This window comes from Pongo abelii, chromosome 5 (genome assembly GCF_028885655.2).
Source record: "Pongo abelii isolate AG06213 chromosome 5, NHGRI_mPonAbe1-v2.0_pri, whole genome shotgun sequence".
In the NCBI taxonomy this organism is placed as follows: domain Eukaryota; kingdom Metazoa; phylum Chordata; class Mammalia; order Primates; family Hominidae; genus Pongo; species Pongo abelii.
In genome coordinates this window covers 80,355,151-80,381,743 of record NC_071990.2, presented here as the reverse complement: position 1 = coordinate 80,381,743, position 26,593 = coordinate 80,355,151, and the positions used below count along the sequence as shown (strand labels likewise).

The window sequence follows — 26,593 nt, the reverse complement described above, 5'->3', positions numbered from 1 at the left end:
TATTGGTTTGCTGCACCCATCAACTCATCATTTACATTAGGTATTTCTCCTAATGCTATCCCTCCCCCAGCCCCCCACCCCCTGACAGGCCCTGGTATGTGATGTTCCCCGCCCTGTGTCCAAGTGATCTCATTGTTCAATTCCCACCTATGAGTGAGAACATGCGGTGTTCAGTATTCTGTCTTTGTGATAGTTTGCTGAGAATGACGGTTTCCAGCTTCATCCATGTCCCTGCAAAGGACATGAACTCATCTTTTTTATGGCTGCATAGTACTCCATGGTGTATATGTCCACATTTTCTTAATCCAGTCTATCATTGATGGACATTTGGGTTGAAGTCTTTGCTATTGCGAATAGTGCTGCAATAAACATACGTGTGCATGTGTCTTTATAGTACCAGTGTTTGTTTTGCTATTAAAAATATTAAGTTTTGCAACATGATGAAAATCTTCAAGTCCAGTGGATGTTCCGGGGAGATGGGCAGTCTTCTCTGACTTTGGGCACCCCCAGGTACTGAGAAACCCAATTCTGGTTTTATCAGCAACACATATAATAATCATCTTGTCATGAAAGGAGACGAGGAGATATGTTAGCATTTTCTCACCATTTATGGAGGCTCAGAAGCAGAGCCCAAGCACAACTAAGTGTATACAGCTGCTGTTGTTCTCAAGTGCAGTGTTTATGTAAGACTTTTAGGAACGTTGTCTTGCGATCATATATTTTAAGTGCATTTGGGATCTGTTTTGAAGCATGAAGAACCTAATCCCATTATTGGGACTTCAGCCTGGGCTACAGAGCGAGACTCCATCTCAAAAAATAAAAAATAAATAAACAAATAAATAAATAAATAAATAATAAAAAATTAAAAAGAGGCAATATATAAAGCAAATGTTTGCAGTCTTCTTTGAAAAGTAAAACTGACTGTTCCCCCTTTTTCCCATTCTCATTTGTCAAACTTCCTGTACTTGCATATTGATTTTAGTGCTGGGGAAATGAGCACTAATAAAAATATTGCTGAATAACCAATTAATTCATCATAAATACTTTTAAATATCTCTTTCCAGTAACTTTTTGTCAGACCGTAGTTGAAGACCATATTTTATGTTTGTGTGTGGGCACTTAAAATATGTGTGTGTGTGTGTAGTGTGTGTGTATAAAATAACAGTGTAGTGATCTTTTTTAAAGTGAAAACTTTTTTTTTTTTTTTTTTTTGAGACGGAGTCTCGCTCTGTTGCCCAGGCTGGAGTGTAGCGGGGCGATCTCTGGTCACTGCAACGTCTGCCTCCTAGGATCAAGCGATTCTCTTGTCTCAGCCTCCCCAGTAGCTGGGACTACATAAAGTGAAATCTTATATATGGATCGGGGATTTGTAAAACTGGTAATAATGGGATTAGGTTCTTTATGCTTAAAAAAAGATCCCAAACACACTTCTGATCCCAGGATAGTGTTCCCAAAAGTTTTACATAAACACTGCACTTGAGAACAACTGCAACTGTATATACTTAGTTGTGCTTGGGCTCTGCTTCTGAGCCTCCACAAATGGTGAGAAAATGCTAACACATCTCCTTGTCTCCTTTCATGACAAGGAATGAAGAGGAGAGGAGACACCATAAATACCAACTGCTGGTAATTTACCCTTCATACTCCTCCTGAAAATTAGTCTAATCAATCTCTAGCCTACTTTCAGGCCTCAATTAACCAAGGCAATATGGGGGAATGCAGGCAGTTAGCCCCAAATCACTACTTCACAAAACTAGTAAAAAGCTTTAACATAATCTTATTTGGTTAGCAACTCATCCAATGCTAAGGCACAAATCTAACATTCCACAAACAGCATCTAAAAAAAATTAACTCAATAGTTTTAAAACATTAAAACTCATGGAAAATGATATAAAGGTTATTTTTTGGTAAAAACAGTTTGCCATCTGTCTCTCAGCTAAGCTGTTCTTTCTTCATTATAAAACAGAACTTTACATGGCTAACTCCAACCACATTTTCAACCCCACTTGGTTTTTCTTCCCAGTTTCACCTAATGCCTGACTCTAGATATGGCATCCTGAGTCAAACTGCACCAATCTGTCTTGACTATCTGATTAGCCACTGTGTATTTTTCCCCTTGAGGGTTAATCCACAAACTAGTTAATGTGGCCCCTAGTCAAATGAAACTTGACTGAATTTCCATTTCCAACTACCAGTTAAAAAATAAAAATAAAAGAGAACTAATAAACAAATTTAGCAAAGTTGTAGGATACAAAATTAACACACAGAAAAATCAGTTGTGTTTTTAGACACTAACAATAAATAACTGAAACAGAAAATTAAGAAAACAATTTTATTTGCAATAGCATCAAAAATAATAAAGTAGTTAGGAATAAACCTAATCAAGTGGTAAAAGACTGAAAACTACACTGAAAACTACAAAACATGCTGAAAAAAATTAAGGGAGATTCAAATAAATGGATATCCCATGCTCATGGATTAGAAGATAATATTATAGATGTCAATAATACCCAAAGCAATCTACAGATTCAACATGATCCCTATTAAAATTTCAACAGCAGTTTTTGCAGAAATAGAAGAAAAAAATCCTAAAATTGATACAGCAAATCAACGGACCCTAAACAGCCAAAACAATTTTGAAAAAGAACAAAGTTAAAGGACTTACGCTTTCTGATTTCAAAACATATTACAAAGCTATAGTCATCAAACAGTGTGATTCTACATAGAGACAGACATATAGACTAATAGCACAGAACAGAGAGTCCAAAATAAATCCTTCTGTGTACGGTCAAATAAACAGACAAGCATACCAAGACCACTCATTGAGAAAAAAGATGGTCTCTTCAACAGTATTGGGAAAACTGGGTACGTACATGCAAAAGAATGAAGTTAGATCCTAATGTTATACTAGGTACAAAAGCTAACTTGAAACGGATTAAAGACACAAACCCAAGGCCCAAAACTATAAAACTCCTAGAAGGAAACACAGGGGAAAACTCCATGACATTGGATTTGGCAAACACTGATTTCCCGGATATGATACCAAGAACACAAGTAACAAGAGCAAAAATAGACAAACGGGACTACATTAAAGTTAAAACCTTTTGTTCATCAAAGGACACAATCAACAGAGTGAAAAGGCAACCTATGGAGTGGAGGAAAATATTTGCCAATCAGATAGCTGATAAGGGATTACTACCCAAATATATAAAGAACACCTACAGCTCAAAAACAAAAAATCAAATAACCTAATTTTAAAATGGGCAAAGAGCCTGAATAGATACTTCTTCCAAGATAATATACAAATGGCTAACAAACATATTCAAAAGATGCTCAACATCACTAATCACCAGAGATATACAAATCAAAACCACAATGAGTTATCACCTCACACTCATTAGAGTAGATACCATTTAAAAAATAACAAAAAAAGTTGGTGAGGATGCGCAGAAGTTAGAACCTCTCTGCGATGTTGGTAGGTAATGTTGGTAGGCAAAATGGTACAATTGCTATAGAAAATAGTTTGGCTGTTCCCCCAAAATTAAAAATAGAACTACCATACAATTTAGCAATCTCACTTCTAGGTATATATTTAAAAGAAACTATCAATAGGGTAAACAGACAACCTACAAATGGGAGAAAATATTCACAAACTATGCATCTGACAAAGGTCTAATATCCAGAATTTATAAGGAACTTAAATCAACAAGCAAAAAACAAATAATCCCATTAAAAGGACATGAACAGACACTTCTCAAAAGAAAACATAAAAGCAGCCAAAAAAAAATGAAAAAAAAATGTTCATCATTACTAATCATCAGAGAGATGCAAATCAAAACCACAATGAGATGCATCTCACATCAGTCAGAACGGCCATTATTAAAAGGTCAAAAAACAACAGAAGCTGGCAGGGCTACAGAGAAAAGGAAAGGCTTATACACTGTTGGTAAATTAGTTCAGCCACTGTGGAAAGCAGTTTGAAGATTTCTCAAAGAACTTAAAACAGGTATCTTTCAAGCCAGCAATCCCATTACTGTGTATATACCCAAAAGAAAATGGATCATTATACCAAAGAGATACATGCTCTCATATGTTCACTACTGCACTATGCACAATAGCAAAGACATGGAATCAACCTAGGTGCACATCAATGATGGACTGGATAAAGAAAATGTGATACATATACACCATGGAATACTATGCCGCCTTAAAAAAGAATAAACTCATGTCTTCTGCAGCAACATGGATGGAACTTGTGGCCGTAACCCTAAGCAAATTAACACAGGAACAGAAAACCAAATGCTGCATGTTCTCACATATAAGTGGGAGCTGAACATTGAGGACCCATAGACATAAAATGCAAACAACTGACACTGCGAACCACTAGAGTGGTGACAGAAGGGGATATGTGTCAAAAAACTACCTATTAGATACTATGCTCACTATCCCAGTGCAATATACCCATGTAATACACCTGCACATGTACTCCCTGTATCTAAAATAAAAGAAATATAAAATAATTCTAAAAATTAAAAGAACTGAAAACAGGATTTCAAAGAGATATTTGCACATCCATGTTCATAGCAGCACTATTCACAATAGCCAAGAGGTGAATTTAATCCAAATGTCCATCAATGGATGAATAAATAAACAAAATGTGGCACATACATACAATGGAATATTATGCAGTCTTAATAGGGAAGGAAATCTTGTCACATGCTAGAACATGGATGAACCTTGAAGATATTATGCTAAGTGAAAGAAGCCAGTTGCAAAAAAAACAAGTAGTGTGTGATTCCACTTAGTTGAAGTATCTAAAGTAGATACTTTATATAGAGAAAGTAGAATAGTGGTTACCAGGAGCTGAGGAAGGGGGCAAAGGGGAGTTGTTTAAGGGAGATAGTTTCAGATCTGCAAGATGAAAAAGTTCTAGGGATCTGTTTCACAACAATGTAAATACATTTAATACTACTGAACAACTGTACACTTAAAAGTGCTTAAGATAGTAAGTGTTACACGTTTTCATCATAATAAAGAAAATTTAAAATAAAAATAAGAAAAATTATATAAAGAAATCCAAATCATCTGTTTGCTGAATAGATAGAGAGAGAAAAGAAATGAAAGGTAGTAGGTATTTTCCTTTAGTATAAGTGGGTGAGTTTTCATTTCTGATGCATTGCACAAATGCCAGTTCCACAGAGAGAGAACAAAGGGTTAAAACCTTGGACATGAGGCCCAGAGCTTTCTAAAATCCAAATCAGACACTACAATTCATCATAAAAGCCAAAGTGTTGGGTCCTTTACCTTTAGAATCTCATCACCCACATTTTCAGAGAAGGAAGAATCCTGCTCACAGTAAGGATTGATTCCACTCCAGGGAATCAACAAGAACAAGTTGTGCCAGTTTGGGTTCTTGATGCAAACAACTGAGAAAGATACTAGCAACTTTGAGGAAGAGGAATTATGAATTATGGAGGTATCATAGGGAGTTGGCAAGACTCCACATTAAAACTAGAGGACCAGTTTAGAAAACAGAAGGAATTTCCCTGTCTGGGTAGCCAAGAATACACTCATGTCACACCCCAGATCAGCTGCGTAAGGACACCAGCCACAGCTATGGTTGGCCCCATCACCCCTGGACACTCATTGCCACAAACAACCTCCAACTGACTCCGTATTTCTACATCATCCCCTCAATGTTCAAATTCTGGGGTAGAAAAAACTGATTGGTCATGCCAGGGAGATTCCATTCAGTGGGGAACCCCTTCCAAAAGGCAAGATATTCAACTGCTAAATGAGAGAGAAGGCAATTGTCCACACTGGTTACCAAGCAGCTTAGCAGCTGTTTACTCTATGCCTCACATGCCTAGCTCATCCAGGTTAAAATAATAATTTTCTAATTCCAGGAAACAGAATAAAAATGTACAAGCTTTCTGAATCGTGTCACTTGCAATGTGGTAGGTTTCTACAGGTTAACCAACCAGATGAGACCAGTCAGAAACTATCACTAGGTAAAGCAAGGTGCACAGAAGCAGGTGAGATGAACAAGGCCTATGGTTAGTTGCCCTCTAATGCTTAAGTCAAAGTCAAATTTACCTAACCTTGATAAGAGCCGACACTGTCTCAAAACTCTTGCCAGAACAGACTATGATGACAGTGCGTATGCCAATAGCTGTCATGACCACCACCACAGGACTAACACCGTTCAAGCAGAGAAGATGCCATTTACCTGGCACAGTTTAATCAATATGTAATATAAACCTCTAGTCAGCTCCCAGATAGTCTACTTGAAAAAATTTCCACAGACTTCAAAGGGCAAAGATACATAGACAGCTAGAAGTCATAAAGAGATAAAAATAAGGAGTAAAGTTAACTATATTTTACATTATATTCTTCTATTCATTCAATATATTCTTCTACTCAAACAGCACTGAACACTTCTGCTTTTATCATGACAGAACAAAGATGTCTCTACCTCCTTTCTCTCAATAAGTCAACAAAACAACAAAGATTTTCAAAATATATTTTATATATATACATATACATTTATATACATAAAGACATAAAGCTAGGAGATTTAATCTAAAGGCCTAAACCACAATATAAGCAGTAAGTGGGAAGAGAAATGGTGAAAGATCTTAGAAAAAAGACAATGGCCAAAACTCAATGTCTACAGGAGCACTAACAGCAAGAAGCAAGGTGTAGGGCTCCATCAAAGGTCAGGAACTGGAGGCATCATCTATTGTGAAGGTACGGTGAGTGAGCAAAAGCAGAAAACAGAAAAATTATTTGAAAGTCTGTATAAGCAGCAGTTAGATCCCAGGGTGCCTCACTCTCCTCGAAGGAGCTAGAAGATATTAATACATTATTAATAAACATGGCTTCAGGGAAGCAAAAAAACATATACATATGGGCACTGAAGAGAGACTGAAAATAGGCATAGAAGTAAAAATCTGCATGCTAGAGAGTAAGACCTTCCATTTCCCTCACCCTACATGTCCAGAACTCCAATAGCCAGGCAGAGATTCCCAAAGCAGGAGACTGAAAGGCCATTCTCTGGAAAAATTAAACCACCATCTGAGAAAAGACCTACAGATACCACTATCAATATCGGCAATGAGAATGCTAACAGGCTACTGAGTCATCCCACAGGGAAACAAGCCTGCATTCATATAAGACACACACGCAGCTTCTAGTGAACTTCCTAGTCTCACCTCTTACATGAACAAAAGATGAGGATCAACATACATATAAGGAAAGCCCACCCTACCTGAGAAAAATAACCAAAACAAAGTGAAAAAAAAAATCAGTGAAAACAGGAACAACACAAGTAACAGAAGAAAACTTCGAATAAATCATATTTAATATCTTTAGTTAAGATCTTGTATTCATTTAGTAGAAATACAACATTATTTAAAAGAATCACAGAGTAAGAAATGGGGAGAAAAGAACAAAAATTCAATGAAAGGATTTTGTTCTGTCTCAGAAAGAACAAAAATCAAACAGGTGGACATTAGAAAAAAAGATTAAAGTATTAGAAAATCAATGTAAGAAATCCAATATCCAAATTAATAGGCACTCAAGAGAAAGGGAACAAGGAAAAAAGTAGGGAGAAAATTTTCAGGAAAAATAATATAAGAACACATGTAATCAGCAACCACAGAATTTCTTAAAAGGCATACTGAGCACTCAGCACAATGAATGAAAAATAGCTCATTCCATAGTAATTTACCAAAAGATGTGGTGAATATAGATATGAATAAGAGATTAAAATTTTTCATAGAAAAAACTGACAAAAACATAAACAATCAAGGAAAATGGCATTAGATATCTCAATTGTAGCAGTGAAAACCAGAGGACACTGAATCAATATCATCAAAATCCTTTCCAACCTAGAATTCTGTACCCAGAAACTACCACTAAACCATGAGACTAGAATAAAAGCATTTTCAAAGCCTCGAAGTCCGAGGGACAGAAAACTGCTAGATTTTTGTTTTAAGCCTTCTAGCACTATTTGACTTATAGCTTTATTTTATTTTGAACTATATACTTTGCAAATATTTTCAGCTATTACTTCATTTAAGTCTGCAGGCACAAGAGTACATTTTATATCCTTGGTAATCATGAATAAAATACACCCTTGGTTACCACACACTTCTCTCAATAAAATATAAAATAATGATATTAAAAACTCCATAAAATAACAATTTTCATTTTTATATAATAATATGCTTAAGAAATGCTTTTGAAATGATCAAAAAGTAAGCCAGACATTACCCCTTGCTTAAAGATAAGAAAACTGGGGCTTAAAAAGATAAGTAACTTTCCAAAGGTGTCCCAGCCGACATAAGGCAGTACTAGTACTCAAACTTATGTCTAATGCCATGTTCAGGATTCTCCTCAGGATGCTACAGGTAAGAATTCTCTGTATAATCTACACATGGCTTTATATTGCAACTTCTCATTCTCCATTACGCACGTCTGGGAAAGGATTGTTTTCTTTGAAGCCACGAAAGGCTGTTATTCCTTTCCTCTATGCTAATTACAGCCTAGCTATTTATTTAATCTCAAGCACCTCAGCTCTGTAGCTCCTTCTTCTTTAGACCGTCCTTAAATAACTACAGTACAGGTCCAAAAATAAACACTGACTTAGATACTTAGAGATATGGCAAAAGGTAAATCCTAACTTACTCATTAGAAAGAAGTTTCTCAATTATTTTTCTTAACCTAAGGAGTAAGAAAGTGGGTAAATAGATGAAAGTGACTTCTTCATCTTCTCGTACGCTACATGCAGCAGGAAAGCACCTGATATATGTTCATATATGAGGTGCACTGATATTCTTAATGATCCCTCTGGCTCATTATCATAAGAAATGGAACTCTGGTTTACAATCAGCTATTAGCAGTTATTTATACCATAAAGGGATATTCAAAGATAATTATCCCCCTCTACTACTCTGCCCCCTAAAATGTATTAATCAAAAAATAATTTGATTAATAATTTAATAATTAAAATGATTATTTTTAATGCTCCAAAATTTAGAACATAATACATACATACATACGTACTTACATACACACACACACACACAGAGCTTCCCTTCCTACTTCTGTTTCCAAAGCAAAGACAGAGCTCAGATTGACAGACACACGTGCACTTACATTCACATACCACACTACCCTCACACATACATACACAGTCCATGACCTTGGGACTCACATCCCTTCTCAACTTCACCCTCTGTTAGACATGCGGATCTGAATGGGCATTGGGTGAAGAAGTCACAGTCTTCACTGGAAAAACCCACCTGCACTCTAGATGACATGTGTTCTGAACAATAAAAAGAAACAGCATGATAACAGTCTAGCCACTTACTCCACAGTATCGGTCGCCATTAAATATCTGAGGCGGCAGGGGGTTGCCCTGAGTGGGTTTCTTTTCCAGGGGGACGTTTTTGTACATCCATTGCCTCTGTTCTTCTGACATTGTGATATCCACCTCCTCAAACTCTATCTTGTTGGCTTCCAGAAATCTAACCACATCTTGCTGCTTCTTCTTTATCTAAAGAGAGAAGACAAACAAATAAGTAGATATGCTTATCTGAAACAGTATGTATATACTTCCAAACTGAACTAGATTTACGTCACTGATACAAAAAAAGAGGTGATTTATGTAGGTGTCATGCACTGCCCACTCACTAGATATCTAGTGGAAGACTAAGCCAGTCCCAACACAGTTGTTTCTTTGATGTTGTTGTTGCTGTTTTGAGATGGGGTCTCTCTATGTTGCCCAGGCTGGTCTCAAATTCCTGGGCTCAAGTGATCTACCCACCTCGGCCTCCCAAAGTGCTGGGATTACAGGTATGAGCCACTGCACCCGGCCACTAACACGGTCGTTTCTTCAACCTAGATTCCCCAGAACTCTGAAGCACAATTCAGGTGGCTTGGAAAGAATGGACTATGAGATAACAGAGTGACTTAGTTCTCAGTGGGCCATAACCACTCCCCATCCCACCCCAACCCCACCCTCACCCTTGCAAGAAGTTGACATTTATAGTCATAAAAGCTCCCTTTGCCCAAAACCATCTGAAAACCACGTATAGACTATCTGAGATGTCGACATTTCATTGATTCACGACAGCAGCAACATTTTTATTCCCCTCAGCAGCCTTCTTCAGAAATTCCACAGCTGTAGCCACTACCATGAAAGCATCCTTTCATCAATTCACAGGAGAAAAATGTTCTCCACTTCTAAGGTGAGAGTAAACAAAGAATATCATCTTACTTTGAACTCTGTTTCTTAACCCTTTTCATTCCTCTGATCTTTCACTTTTCCTTCTTCAGTCACTAGGGGTCAGATGTGCTCTTGAGGAGCTGCAAATCCATCTCTGCAAAGTTTTCAAAATGTTGCCTACCTTCTTAATTTAAGAGTACATACTAACTAATTGAGATGGAATGAAAACACAGTAGTCTCTCCTTATCCATAGGGGATACATTCCAAGACCCCCAGAAGACACCTGAAATGACAGATAGTGCCAAACCCCTATGTATACTATATTTTTTCAATCTGATGACCAGGAGGCATGTCCAGGTTTGTGTTTTAAAGAGATCACTTTAACACTATGCAGCTTAAAAAGAAAAAAAGAGAAGCTCTGTATGTACTGTTAACACTGTTATGAAAAGCTCTCCAAGACATATTAGTAGGTTAAAAAGAAAAACAAGCAGCAGAACTATATGTAGACTAAGCTCACTTTTTAAAAAATGGAGAAAAATAAGATCGCATTTATATTTGCTTGTATGTATATTGTTTTAAAAGATTCTGGAAGATCATGTAAGAAACTAACAGAAGCGGTTATCCAAGGGCTAGGGGAGCACGAATTGGGTAAGGAAACAAAGTGGGAGCAAGAGTTTCACTTTAAAATGTTTTGAACATTATAATAAATGTGTTAATATTCAAAAGAGTAAAAAGAAGAAATGTATTTTAACGAGAGAGAGGTGGCACCCTAGCTTCCACAGAACAGCTTGGAGGATGGCAGTACACACCACAGAGATGCCCTGTTTTATACAAACCACGTTTTCCCAATGTGACATGAAGCAGAACTCAAAGCATTTTGTTGAGTCACTGGCCCCCATGATTCACTTATAAGAAAGGGCAGATGATTAAAAAGAAGACATGAAAAAACAAAACAGGTAAAACCTTAGAAAATTAGCTAGTACTATAGCAAATCACTCAAATAACAAGGTAGGAGAAACTTAATCCGTAGAAGGAAGTTTTCAAGTGGATGTTTGTGATACTAGCATCAGGAAGGAAGATGTGTCACACTACCACAGCCTGTTTGTAAGGTCTGCAGAGGTGAACATGGCCTGGAACTGACAGCACCCACCCTAGGGTGGCGGGGGCGGGCAGTTCAGGAAGCAGGAACTTAGAGGAACACATCAGCCTACTGGGCGGGGCCCAGGTAACAGAGAGGCTTCCCATGCGGCAACAGGAAGCCATCAAGGGCACTTCATGTGCTGGGCTTAATTCCAGAGTCCAAATAGCCATAATATACACAATCATTTCCTTCACACAATGAATTTTTTATTCTCCCCACGTTTCAACTCTTCTGAAATGAAATGAATCTTACAATCAATATCAAAAGGAATTTCCTAAGCAAATGGAAGAGAAGTAAATTGTGGGCCAACAGTCACTGCTTTCATCTATGTCATTTTTTTGTTTTGTTTTGTTTTGAGACAGAGTTTTGCTCTTGTTGCACAGGCTGGAATGCAAAGGTGCGATCTTGGCTCACCGCAACCTCCGACTCCCGGGTTCAAGTGATTCTCCTGCCTCAGCCTCCAGTATGTGCCATCACGCCTGGCTAATTTTTGTATTTTCAGTAGAGATGGGGTTTCTCCATGTTGGTCAGGCAGAGCTTGAACTCCCGACCTCAGGTGATCCGCCTGCCTCGGCCTCCCAGAGTGCTGGGATTATGGGCGTGAGCCACCATGCCTGACCTCATCTATGTCATTTGATCCATGGGTGGAAGGTCCCTTCGACTCACCTGGTTTTTTTTTTACTTAAACATCCTTGGAAGCAAAACAATGGTAGTTATACCCAGTAACCAATCTCCCTCTCTTTATAAATACAGAAGGCTGGTTTTACTTAGAAAAGCAATGTGCTCAGCTACAAAATCATGTTTACCCAAACACCTCTATTGTTAGAGGTAATCACATGACACAGTTCTGACCAATGAGATGTGAGGCAGACAGTCCTCGGGAAGGCTTCACTTAAATGAATGAAAACACAAAGCAGGCTTTTGCCCTTCTCTAGTCTCCTTACTTGCAGAAATGCAGATATGGTGCCTGGAAGTGCAGAAATCATTTCACAAATGTGAAAACAAACACCATAAATATGTGAAAATACTATATGCTCAAGCAAAAAGCCAGTAGCCTGGGTCCTTAATGACATTTTGTAGCTGCCACCTCAGTCTCTTCATGCACAACCTATTCTACACCTTTCTGTATTAGACAAATAAACCCTTAATAAGTTAAGCCACTCTTCATCCAGTTTTCTACAGCTTGCACCCAAATGCAATTCTTAATTGCTATTTAAAATGACTTCAGAAATACTGTGTTATGATGAAGGATTGAAAATAACAGCTATTACTGCACAGTAGAGCCTGGCAATAAAAGCTGTAAGACATAAAATTAATATATGTGAGTGAATATTTGTCACTGGATAAACAGAGGAATTTTCTTAATCTACTCCACAGAGCAACAACCAACATGTTGGAACTAAAACAGGCAGGTTATCTAAAAGGATGAAGAGTGCATTTCACCCTAACATTCAAACACTACTACACATCATACAAAGCAATTAAAGGGAACACAGAATCCCTTGCATTAGATTGGGAGTAGGCAAAATGTGGCCCAAGGCCCAAATCCAGCCCACTGACCATTTTTGTATGGCCTGCAGCCAAAAATGGTCTTTATATTTTTAAACCGTTGGGGGAAAAAAACAAAAGAATAATGGTATTCCATGACATGTAAAAGTTACATGAAATATAAACACCAGTGTCCATAAACAAAGCTGTATGGGAACACAGCAACACCCATTCACTCACATATTGTCTATGTCTGCTTTCTCCCTGCAATGGCAGAGTTGAGAAGTTACAACAGAGACTGTGTGATCCCCCAATGCCTAAAATATTGACTAGCTGCCCTTTATAGAAAAGGCTTGCCAACCTTTGAGCTAGATCACAGATCTTCATTTCTGGGTCAAAGTTCCCTTTCTCAGTGAGCCCTCCTTTGACCACCTGATTTTACACTTTTACCAGCTACCCCAGAACTCTCTACTTCCCCTCCACTGCTGTATTTTTCACCACAGCACTTGGCATCTGACGGACTGTAGATATTACGTATTTGTTTGTCCATCTCCCCCACTAGAATATAAATCCCCCGGCTGGGTGTGGTGGGTCACTCCTGTAATCCCAGCACTTTGGGAGTCTGAGGCGGGGGGATCACCTGAGGTCAGGAGTTTAAGATTAGCCTGATCAACATGGTGAAACCCTATCTCTACTAAAAATACAAAAATTAGCCAGGCGTGGTGGTGCATGCCTGCAATCCTAGCTACTTGGGAGGCTGAGGCAGGAGAATCACTTGAACCTGGCTGCAGTAAGCAGAGATCATGCCATTGCACTCCAGCCTAGGCAACAAGAGCGAAACTCTGTCTCAAAAAAAAAAAAAAAAAAAAGAATATAAATTCCCCAAGGCCAGGAGATTTTGTCAGTTTTATTAAACATTTGTTAATGACTAGACAAGACATTCACAGGTAGAAGGCCTGGGAGATGGGGAACTTTCCTCCCAACCAGCAACAGGGCTGATTCTTTTATCCTTGAGGGCTCACCTTAAGTATCACCTCTTCAAAGAGTTTTATTGCCTAAATTTATTAAAATTTTATTTATTTATATGTCTCTTTATTTTTGTTCTCACTTCTCTCTCTGCAACGTCAATTCTGGAAGCAGAAGGACCAGCGTGCAGGAGGCCCTCAATAAATATTAACTGAATGGATGATTCAAGAATTATTCCAGTCCTAAACATCAAAGATTTCCAGGTGATATTCAAGAGAAACTATTCAAACTAAGTGAGTAATTTAATTTAGGAACAAATGTAACTTACATTTAGCCCAACAGGAATGTGGATCAAATGACAGTATTTCTCAATCCCAAAGCAGCACAGTTTTGAAAAGCATTGTGCTTAGGATGGTACATCTAACTGTACATAGCCGAAATAATTCAGAAGTCTCTAGACCCTAATGCGAAAAAAGACTTTGCTTCTAACTCTGACAATGACTGAAAAAGAAAGTAGTATGTGGTTGCATGTTTAAATAAATTCTATTGTCAGTTATTTTAATAGTTGCAAGTGCATAACAAAACAAAAAGTGTTTTGTTTTGCTCAAATGGTTTTATTAAATTGTTGATACATTTACAAATATGGCAATTGAGATTCAGGGTATTTCCCTGAATCTGCTTCCCATTACGACCTTAGTACTCTATTACCCTCAACCACTTCCCCCCACTAACTTCAGGAGCTCTGAAGCAAACTCCTCCCTCAGATGTGCTTTGAAGCAGCCTTCTTGGCCACTGAATGGATAAGCCTTTACCCTTTGACTCCAGATCTGTGAATCTCCTGAGGACCCCAATGCCTGCACCCAAGCCCTGGTGACTCACCCCCACAGGGCCCTGGGCAGTAAGCTGCGGAGTCTCCTGACTCCATGTGAACACTCAATGACCCGTGGAAATCTTAGTGAAGACACTTGGAACCTTCACTGGCAACCTCCTGGCTCCAAGAGTCCCTAGGGATTGGATCAGAAGACAGGCTAAATAATTACCTTGCATGTGACTCAGCCTTAACCCCCTACTCTGTGGCACTGACTGCTAAGTAAACTTGCACACCTCTACTCTCTTCTTTAGGATTACTTCTTTCCCGGGAGGATGCCAGTTAACTTATATAATTAAGCAGCCCCTGCCAGATTCCTTCCATAGGCTTCCGGACACGTCTAGTCATGTTTGAATTCCAGGGTATACATAGTTGATGCTGCACCATGGGACTCACTAGCTGATGCTGGAACCTTGGGACTCACTAGGAAATAAAGAGACACAATCAATTTGAATAAGAGTTTTTTTTTAACATTGAGATTGAATACGAACAATAATGGGAAAGCAAGTTTAACTGAAGACAAATGAGCCACAGAGGACAATGAGGAAAACTGGGGGGAAGGGGGGCCGGGGGAAGTATATATTTTAGAGTCAGATTGTCCTGGTTTTAATTTTGACCCTGACAGATGTGTAGCCTTGGAGATATTACTTGGCTTCTCTCTTAGCTTCCATTTCCAAACCTGTGAAATAAACTGCTAAATTAAGTTTAGCCTAAGGCCAGGAGTGGTGGCTCACGCCTGTAATTCCAGCACTTTGGGAGGCCGAGGTGGACGGATCATCTGAGGTCAGGAGTTCGAGACTAGCCTGGCCAACATGGTGAAACCTCATCTCTACTAAAAAATACAAAAATTAGCTGGCTGTCATGGCATGTACCTGTAATCTCAGCTACTCAGGAGGCTGAGGTGGGAGAATCCCTTGAACCCAGGAGGCGGAGGTTGCAGTGAGCTGAGATCGCACCACTGCACTCCAGCCTGGGCAACAGAGTGAGACTCTGTCTCAACTAAAAAAAAAAAAAAAAAAAAAACTTAGCGTAAAGCTACCTCCTTACATATTTTGAGTTCAGCCTAAAGGTTTCTCCACCCATAGTGAACTGTAACCTAACTAGATACGTAAACAGATTGTAACCTACTCTTGGACCAATCACAGCATTTCAGCCAATTAAGGCAGCCAACTATTCGAACTGTGTCCAAACAAGGCAAGCGCCAAGCTGTAACCAATCTAACTTCCATTAGATTATTCCCGTTTTTGTACCTAACTTCCTTTTTCTGTACATAAATTCTTTGTGACTATGAAGCAGTGTCAGAGTCCTTCTGAACCTATGCTGGTTCAGGGGGCTGCCCAATTCACAAAATATTCTTGGTTCAATAAAACTCTGTTAAATATAATCTCCATAAAGCTTTTCTTTTAACAGACCCCAATTATCTTTTTTCCATAGGTTCAGTGGAAAATTAAATAAGAAAAGGTCTAAGCAGTAATGGGCACCTGCTCAATTGTTTCATTCACTCAAACATACTAGCTTTTCTATCTTTGCCCTAGATGTGGCCTCTGTCAAAAATATAGTAACTTCTGAGTGCTTTCAAAGGCTTTAGATATTCCACACAACAGTTCTTTATTTCACCTGCCTTCACACTTCAAATACACAGCTTTCTTTATTCTGACTTGGGGTAGACATAAGGCTGATTAGGACCTCTTATGTATCTCAAACGGAAAAAAGTCAAAGACAGTGAGAGAAAATAGAAGGGAAAAGTTTTTTTTAAATAGCTTGACAAAATTTACAAAGGAGGGCCTGGACTGGATTAAGGAAGGTAGAAGGCCGTAAGAAGATTCTTCCTTTCAACTAAAAATGGAGGAAAGGACTGAGGCTCTTTCCCTTGTCAAAGACCTCAGGAACTTTCCAGTGATTGAGTAGGGTACCTTAAATATACCTAATTTCATGGCAAATTCTTTAAATAAAACCCCATCCTTGGCCTTACTAGGCATTATGCTGTCATAAAAAAGGATGCAAATGGCAGAAAGTACTGTGGCAGACATTAGCCTAGTTATACCAAAGCCATTCATGATCTGCCCTGTGAAGTCTAAAAAACTAAAGCTCCAGTTTTCCCAGCCACACTTACAGCTGAAGCAGCCACGTGACCCAGATCTTGCCAGTGAGCTGTGCACCCAAGTGTGCTAGGTGGAGCTTCTGGACAGAGCTTGGCTTTCCTGCTGAAGCCCACAGATTACAATGCTAAGGCCCCTTGTCCCTGCCCTTCCTCATTCTTCCAGCTTGGCATCCAGATGTGAGGGCTAGTGGTGCAGGGCAGCCTTTCCACCTTGAGGTGACAGGCATCAGAAAAGGCCAAGAGAATCCCAGCAAGGCAGGCCTTCAACAAGTTCAGCCTCCAGACTTACCAGGAGAGACTGAAACACCTCTGTTTAAGCTCAAGTTAGACAGGTTCTCTGTTACTTGCAAATGAACACACTCCTAACTGAAACCCTCAGCAGTATGCCTCATTGTTGGGGAGTAGGGCAGGGGTGTAGAGTAACCCCCAAGAAGCCATTTGCTAACTGGCAATGTTCTAATGCTGCTTAACTAAATGAGAGATTATACATAAAGTACAGTGTCTCCAGTTTCTATTTCAGTTTATCTTACTAGAAAGCAAATACCAGATTACCAAGCCAAGGATAAAGAGGATGACTTACAAAAGACTGAAGCTTGAGTTTTATAGAATCACTGTCAGAAAGACAGATTATAAAATAAAGGTCAATTTTTGAAAAACTGTTAGTACATGTTATAAATTGAAACAATATAATTTTAATGATAGAAAATGCTGTGGTTTTCCATCTATGTATCACTAGCACAGTCCCTGGCACTTACTACATAGGTATATATTTGTATTAAACAAATAAATATTATTAAGCTTGAATTCATACTTTTAACTTTGGTTTTCTTTTTAACCAGTCAATATTTTTGGTCCTGTTTTCTTGATCAATTTGCATTGGTTTCTTTTTTACATGTTTATAATATGGTAAATCGTCTTTCCCATTTGAAATTTTTTAATTTTAGAAAACCCATAATCTCATCATGCTGAGGCTTTTATTTTCATAGAACCTTTCAGGGAGCCCACATTTAGAAGTAGACTCTATATAGTTGCCATAATAACAAATGTTTTGGGGAAGGATGTTTCTGTTGTATTACGAATATTTTTTGTTTCTAAAATCTCCATAGTTATCTTATTGCATGTATGAATTATATTGAGTACTTATGCTAATGTATTTAAACATTATTCCAACATTGGAGATTTAGGTGTGTTATAAAGATGTTTTATAGAAAATGTAAGTGTTTCAAATTTGCTGAATTTTTATTTTTTTACTTATTTAGAGACGGACTCTCGCTCTGTTGCCCAGGCTGGAGTGCAGTGGCTCGATCTCAGCTCACTGCAAACTCCTCCTCCTGGGTTCAAGCGATTTTCCCATCTCAACCTCCTGAGTAGCTGGAACTACAGGTGACCGCCACCACGCCTTGCTAATTTTCGTATTTTTAGTAGAGACGAGGTTTCGCCATGTTGGTCAGGCTGGTCTCAAACTCCTGACCTCATGATCCGCCCTCCTCAGCCTCCCGAAGTGCTGGGATTATAGACGTGAGCCACCACGCCTGGGCAACTTTTTCAATGAAAACAAATGGTTATTAGCAGTAGGCTACCTAGCAGTACTAAAACACAGGGACTTTACACAGATTTTTCTAAATCTTGTCTCCTAAAGTCTTTCAAATGAAATATTTCAGTGAGTTGTTTTAATGTAACATCTTTCCGTCTTTCCCTTGGTTTCCTGGAATAGCTAATTGACATCATGGAACATAACATGATTTCAACTATCAAACTGTTAACAAAAACCTTTATATGACTGATGAATGGGAAGTAGTTCTGGCTGCTGCAAGCAGGACACTGAGGTCTGTGTGGGACGCTGGTTGGTCTGTGAACATGTGGCTTTGCTGGACTGAACATGGTAACAGTGACACCAAAGGCAGCAGCCTGAACCTCAATTGGGCCAGTTGGCTTTATTAATGTTCTAGTCCTGAACAGTCAAAAAGAGTTGGGTCTGTGTCACCTTGGCCAAGTTACTTATTCTACCAAAGCCTTGGTTTCCTCATCTGTAAAACACAGATAATAATTCAGCATAGAGAACTGCAGTGAAATTTAAATGTCATAATGTTCATAAAGTTCTTAGTGCAGTGCCTGGCATGCAAAAAGAGGTAAACATTAAATCCAATCACAAGTCCATTCCAAGATGGGTCAATAGGAACAACTCCAGTCTGCAGTTCCCAGCGTGATCGATGCAGAAGACGGGTGATTTCCGCATTTCCAACTGAGGTACCTGGTTCATCTCATTCGGACTGGTTGGACAGTGGGTGCAGCCCACAGAGGGCGAGCTGAAGCAGGGTGGGGCGTTGCCTCACCTGGGAAGGACAGGGGTTGGGGGATTTCCCTTTCCTATCCAAGGGAAGCCATGACAGACTGTACCTGGAAAAACGGGACACTCCCACCCAAATACTGTGCTCTTCCTATGGTCTTAGCAACTGACAGACTAGGAGATTCTCTCCCATGCCTGGCTTGACGGGCCCCACGCCCAGGTAGTCTTGCTCACTGCTAGCACAGCAGTCTGACATCAACCTGCGAGGCAGCAGCCTGGCAGAGGGAGGGGCGGCCACCATTGCGGAGGCTTGAGTAGGTAAACAAAGCGACCAGGAAGCTCAAACTGGGCGGAGCCCACCACAGCTCAGCAGGACCTACAGCCTCTATAGACTCCACCTCTGTGGGCAAGGCATAGCTGAACAAAAGGCAGCAGAAACTTCTGCAGACTTAAACGTCCCTGTCTGACAGCTATGAAGAGAGCAGTGGTTCTCCAAGCACGATGTTTGAGCTCTGAGAACGGACAGACTGCCTCCTCAAGTGGGTCCCTGATCCCTGTGTAGCCTAACTGGGAGACACCTCCCAGTAGGGGCCGACTGACACCACATACAGGTGGGTGCCCCTCTGGGACGAAGCTTCCAGAGGAAGGATCAGGGAGTAATATTTGCTGTTCTGCAATATTTGCTGTTCTGCAGCCTCCGCTGGTGATACCCAGGCAAATAGGTCTGGAGTGGACCTCCAGCAAACTCCAACAGACCTGCAGCTGAGGAAACTGACTGTCAGAAGGAAAACCAACAAACAGAAAGGAGTAACATCAAAATCAACAAAAACGATGTCTACACAAAAACACCATTTGTAGGTCACCAACATCAAAGACCAAAGGTAGATAAAACCACAAAGATGGGGAGAAACCAGAGCAGAAAAGCTGAAAATTCTAAAAACCAGAGCACCTCTTCTCCAAAGGATGGCAGTCCCTCGCCAGCAACGGAACAAAGCTGGGCAAAGAATGACTTTGATGAGTAGACAGAAGTAGGCTTCAGAATCTCGGTAATAACAAACTTCTCTGAGCTGAAGGAGCATGTTCTAACCCTTTGCAAGGAAGCTAAAAACCTTGAAAAAAAGGTTAGACAAATGGCTAACTAGAATAAACAGTGTAGAGAAGACCTTAAATGACCTGCTAGAGCTGAAAACCATGGCATGAGAACTTCGTAACACATGCACAAGCTTCAATGGCCGATTCGATCAAGTGGAAGAAAGGATATCAGTGATTGAAGATAAAATTAATGAAATAAAGTAAGAAGACAAGTTTAGAGAAAAAAGAGTAGAAAGAAATGAACAAAGCCTCCAAGAAATATGGGACTATGTGAAAAGACCAAATCTACATTTGATTGGTGTACCTGAAAGTGATGGGGAGAATGGAACCAAGTTGGAAAACACTCTGCAGGATATTATCCAGGAGAACTTCCCCAACCTAGCAAGGCAAGCCAACATTCAAATTCAGGAAATACAGAGAACACCACAAACATACTCCCCGAGAAGAGCAACTCCAAGACACATAATTGTCAGATTCACCAAGGTTGAAATGAAGGAAAAAAATGTTAAGGGCACCCAGAGAGAAAGGTCGGGTTACCCACAAAGGGAAACCCATCAGACTAGCAGTGGATCTCTCGGCAGAAACCTTACAAGTTGGATGAGGGTGGGGGCCAATGTTCAACATTCTTAAAGAAAAGAATTTTCAACCCAGAATTTCATATCCAGCCAAACTAAGCTTCATAAGTGAAGGAGAAATAAAATCCTTTACAGACAAGCAAATGCTGAGAGATTTTGTCACCACCAGGTCCGCCTTACAAGAGCTCCTGAAGGAAGCACTAAACATGGAAAGGAACAACTGGTACCAGCCACTATAAAAACATGCCAAATTGTAAAGACCATCGATGCTATGAAGAAACTGCAACAATTAATGGGCAAAATAACCAGCTAACACCACAATGACAGGATCAAATTCACACAAAACAATATTAACCTTAAATGTAAATGGGCTAAATGCACCAATTAAAAGACACAGATGGGCAAACTTGATAAAGAGTCAAGATCCATCAGTGTACTGTATTCAGGAGACCCATCTCATGTGCAGAGACACATATAGGCTCAAAATAAAGGGATGGAGGAAGATCTACCAAGCAAATGGAAAGCCAAAAAAAAAAAAAAAAAAAGCGGGGGCTGCAATCCTAGTCTCTGATAAAACAGACTTTAAACCAACAAAGATCAAAAGAGACAAAGAAGGTCATTACATAATGGTAAAGGGATCAATTCAACAAGAAGAGCTAACTATCCTAAATATATATGCACCCAATACAGGAGCACCCAGATTCATAAAGCAAGTCTTTAGAGACCTACAAAGAGACTTAGATCCCACACAATAATAATGGGAGACTTTAACACTCCACTGTCAGTATTAGACAGATCAATGAGACAGAAGGTTAACAAGGATATCCAGGACTTGAACTCAGCTCTGCACCAAGCGGACCTAATAGACATCTACAGAACTCTCCACCCCAAATCAACAGAATATACATTCTTCTCAGCACCACATCGCACTTATTCTAAAACTGACCACATAATTAGAAGTAAAGCACTCCTCAGCCAATATAAAAGAACAGAAATCACAACAAACGGTCTCTCAGACCACAGTGCAATAAAATTAGAACTCAGGATTAAGAAACTCATTCAAAACTGCACAACTACATGGAAACTGAACAACCTGCTACTGAATGACTACTGGGTAAATAACGAAATGAAGGCCGAAATAAAGATGTTCTTTGAAACCAATGAGAACAAAGACACAACATACCAGAATCTATGGGACACATTTAAAGCAGTGTCTAGAGGGAAATTTATAGTACTAAATGCCCACAGGAGAAAGCAGGAAAGATCTAAAATCAACACCCTAACATCACAGTTAAAGTAACTAGAGAAGCAACAAGAAACAAATTCAAAAGCTAGCAGAAGGCAAGAAATAACTAAGATTAGAGAAGAACTGAAGGAGATAGAGACACAAAAAACCCTTCAAAAAATCAATGAATCCAGGAGCTGGTTTTTTGAAATGATCAACAAAATTGATAGACTGCTAGCAATAAACAAGAAAAGAGAGAAGAATCAAATAGATGCAATAAAAAATGATAAAGGGGATATTACCACTGATCCCACAGAAATACAAACTACCATCAGAGAATACTATAAATACCTCTACACAAATAAACTAGAAAATTTAGAAAAGATGGATAAATTCCTGGACACATACACCCTCCCAAGACTAAACCAGGAAGAAGTTGAATCTCTGAATAGACCAATAACAAGTTCTGAAATTGAGGCAATAATGAATAGCCTATCAACCAAAAAAAGTCCAGGACCAGACGGATTCACAGCTGAATTCTACCAGAGGTACAAAGAGGAGCTGGTACCATTCCTTCTGAAACTATTCCAATCAATAGAAAAAGACGGAATACTTCCTAACTCATTTTATGACGCCAGCATCATCCAGTTACCAAAGCCTGGCAGAGACACAACCAAAAAAGAAAATTTTAGACCAATATCCCTGACGAAGATCAATGCAAAAATCCTCAATAAAATACTGGCAAACTGAATCCAGCAGCACATCAAAAAGCTTATCCACCACGATCAGGTCACCTTCATCCCTGGGATGCAAGGCTGGTTCAACATATGCAAATCAAAAAACGTAATCCATCACATGAACAGAACCAACAACAAAAACCACGATTATCTCAATAGATGCAGAAAAGGCCTTTGACAAAATTCAACAACCCTTCATGCTTAAAACTCTCAACAAACTAGGTATTGATGGAATGTATCTCAAAGTAATAAGAGCTATTTATGACAAACCCATAGCCAATATCATACTGAATGGGCAAAAACTAGAAGCATTCCCTTTGAAAACTGGCACAAAAGAAGGATGCTCTCTTTCACCACTCCTATTCAACATAGTGTTGGAAGTTCTGGCCAGGGAAATCAGGCAAGAGAAAGAAATAAAGGGTATTCAATTAGGAAAAGAGGAAGTCAAATTGTCCCTGTTTGCAGATGACATGATTGTATATTTAGAAAACCCCATCATCTCAGCCCAAAATACCCTTAAGCTGATAAGCAACTTCAGCCAAGTCTCAGGATACAAAATCAACGTGCAAAAATCACAAGCAATCCTATACACCATTAACAGACAAACAGAGAGCCAAATCATAGGTGAACTCCCATTCACAATTGCCACTAAGAGAATAAAATACCTAGGAATCCAACTTACAAGGGATGTGAAGGACCTCTTCAAGGAGAACTACAAACCACTCCTTAAGGAAATAAGAGAGGACAGAAACAAATGAAAAAACATTCCATGCTCATGGATAGGAAGAATCAATATCGTGAAAATGGCCATACTGCCCAAGGTAATTTATGGATTCAAAGCCATCCCCATCAAGCTACCAATGACTTTCTTCACAGAATTGGAAAAAACCACTTTAAAGTTCATATGGAACCAAAAAAGAACCTGCATAGCCAAGACAATCCTAAGCAAAAAGAACAAAACTGGAGGCATCATGCTACCTGACTTCAAATTATACTACAAGGCCACAGTAACCAAAACAGCATGGTACTGGTACCAAAACAGAGATATAGACCAATGGAACAGAACAGAGCCCTCAGAAATAACACCACACATCTACAACCATCCGATCTTTGACAAACCTGACAAAAACAAGAAATGGGGAAATGATTCCCTATTTAATAAATGGTGCTGGGAAAACTGGCTAGCCATATGTAGAAAGCTGAAACTGGATCCCTTCCTTACACCTCATACAAAAATTAATTCAAGATGGATAAAGATTTAAATGTTAGACCTAAAACCATAAAAACCCAAAAGAAAACCTAGGCAATACCATTCAGGACATAGGTATGGGCAAGGACTTCAGGACTAAAACACCAAAAGCAATGGCAACAAAATCCAAAATTGACAAATGGGATCTAATTAAACTAAAGAGCTTCTGCACGGCAAAAGAAACTACCAGCAGAGTGAACAGGAAACTTACAGAATGGGAGAAAATGTTTGCAATCTACCCATCTGACAAAGTGCTAATATCCAGAATCTACAAAGAACTTAAATTTACAAGAAAAAAACAACCCTATCAAAAAGTGGGCAAAGGATATTAACAGACACTTCTCAAAAGAAGACATTTATGCAGCCAACGGACACATGAAAAAATGCTCCTCATCACTGGTCATCAGTGAAATGCAAATCAAAACCACAATGAGATACCATCTCACGCCAGTTAGAATGGCAATCATTAAAAGTCAGGAAGCAGCTGATGCTGGAGAGGATATGGAGAAATAGGAACGCTTTTACACTGTTGGTGGGAGTGCAAATTATTTCAACTATTGTAGAAGACAGTGTGGCGATTCCTCAAGGATCTAGAACTAGAAATACCATTTGACCTAGCAATTCCATTACTGGGTATATACCCAAAGGATTATAAATCATGCTACTATAAAGACACATGCACACATATGTTTATTGCAGCACTAGTCACAATAGGAAAGACTTGGAACCAACCCAAATGTCCATCAATGATACACTGGATTAAGAAAATGTGGCACATATACACCATGGAATACTATGCAGCCATAAAAAAGGATGAGTTCATCCTTTGCAGGGACATGGATGAAGCTGGAAACCATCATTATCAGCAAACTATCACAAGGACAGAAAACCAAACACCGCATGTTCTCACTCATAGGTGGGAACTGAACAACGAGAACACTTGGACACAGGGCAGGGAACATTACACACTGGGGCCTGTCGGGTGATGGGGGCCTGGGTGAGGGATAGCATTAGGAGAAATATCTAATGTAAATGATGAGTTGATGGGTGCAGCAAACCACCATGGCACATGTATACCTATGTAACAAACCTGCACACTGTGTACATGTACCCTAGAACTTAAAAGTATAATAAAAAATAAATAAAATAAATCCAATCACTTCATTTAGTTCCTTAACTGAAACTTGGGCAGGTGTCAGAATTTACAGTCTACTGTTCTTGAGTTTAAAGGAATATTTTAGAACCGATCAAAAAGAGGTTACTACTGCTTTGCCTGTGGCTGGATGCTTCTTCCTATTAACTTGAATTAAGTCTAATCCACCACTAACAAATTATTATCTGTACATAATTTCCAACTAGGAACTGTATTTTCAGAATAGGTTAGTCAATTCCCTTCACATTCCAGATCATACATTAATGAAACAATATTTGCTTTTAATTATTTGTATAATTTAAAAATGGCTAAGTAGGATAATACTAGAAGTGAATTAAAATTAAAAAAAATTAATTAGCCAGGCATGGTAGTGGGTGCCTGTAATCCCAGCTACTCAGGAGGCTGAGGCAGGAGAATCGCTTGAACCTGGGAGGTGGAGGTTGCAGTGTGCCGAGATCGCGCCATTGCACTCCAGCCTGGGCAACAAGAGTGAAACTCTGCCTCAAAAAAAAAAAAATTAAAAAAAATTAACAAGTCTATAAAACCTGCTACCTCAAATTTAATAACTTTATTTCTCAAAACTATGTTTAAGTTTTAATTCCATAATTACCTGTTCATGTTAAAAGACTAAAATCAGTGTCTTCCACAGCCCTTTCTCCCTACAACTCCTCCACCACCAGCTACAAGAGCCACGTCCTCTTCTGGTTTCCTAGTAACCACAAAGTCATCTCCTTTTCTTTCTTCTTCACTGTCTCCTTCAGCTACCAAATACTGGAAATTCTACTATTCCTTACATCTTGCCTATTTCCCCCATTGCTATAGTCCCTTTCCTATCCCACTGATGCTGATACCTCCAAGAATTTCTTTACTGTCCTACTCTCTCCCATCTAAAAGCAGACAAGAGTGTTCTTCTCAAGCGCATATCACTGCCTTTTCAGAATTTTATACTCCTCATTGGCTCTTGATTTAAAAAAAATAAAGTTCCATAGTCTCCTGGTCCTACTCTCGTCAGCCATTCCCATGTTTATCTCATCTTCAGAACCCTGGAATCTAATCTTGCTGCGCATTCCTTTCAGAATTGACTGCAACCTCAAACCTCTCGCTCCATCTCTTTTCTCTAAATTATGCAAATTCATCAGGCTTCAAAAGACTTGTACACACACCCCTAAGTCTAAACAATTTGGTGACACCTTTATTTCCCACTTTCTCATGTATGTTCTTTATTTTAATATACAGTTACTGCAGGTTCAGTGTGTGTGCACACACATTCATATTTATGTTACAGTTGTCCCTCAGTATCTGAAGGGAATTAGTTTCAGGAGCTCCCCCCAACCCCCATACCAAAATCCAAGGATCCTCAAGTCCTTGATAATGGTGTAGTATTTGCATATAGCCTACACACATCCTCCCTTATACTCTAAATCACCTGTAGGTTATTTATAATACCTTATACAATGTAAATGCTATGTAAATAGTG

At 39.1% G+C, this 26,593-nt stretch overlaps 1 protein-coding gene across 2 annotated transcripts in view; it reads right to left on the bottom strand.

The window, feature by feature from the left end:
• Positions 1-26,593, bottom strand: part of SH3BGRL2 (SH3 domain binding glutamate rich protein like 2) — a 69,969-nt gene that overhangs the window by 18,074 nt on the left and 25,302 nt on the right. For both annotated transcript variants that reach the window (XM_063724725.1, NM_001134024.1), the window contains 1 exon segment: positions 9,377-9,562. In XM_063724725.1, coding sequence (XP_063580795.1) covers positions 9,377-9,562 — 186 coding nt within the window.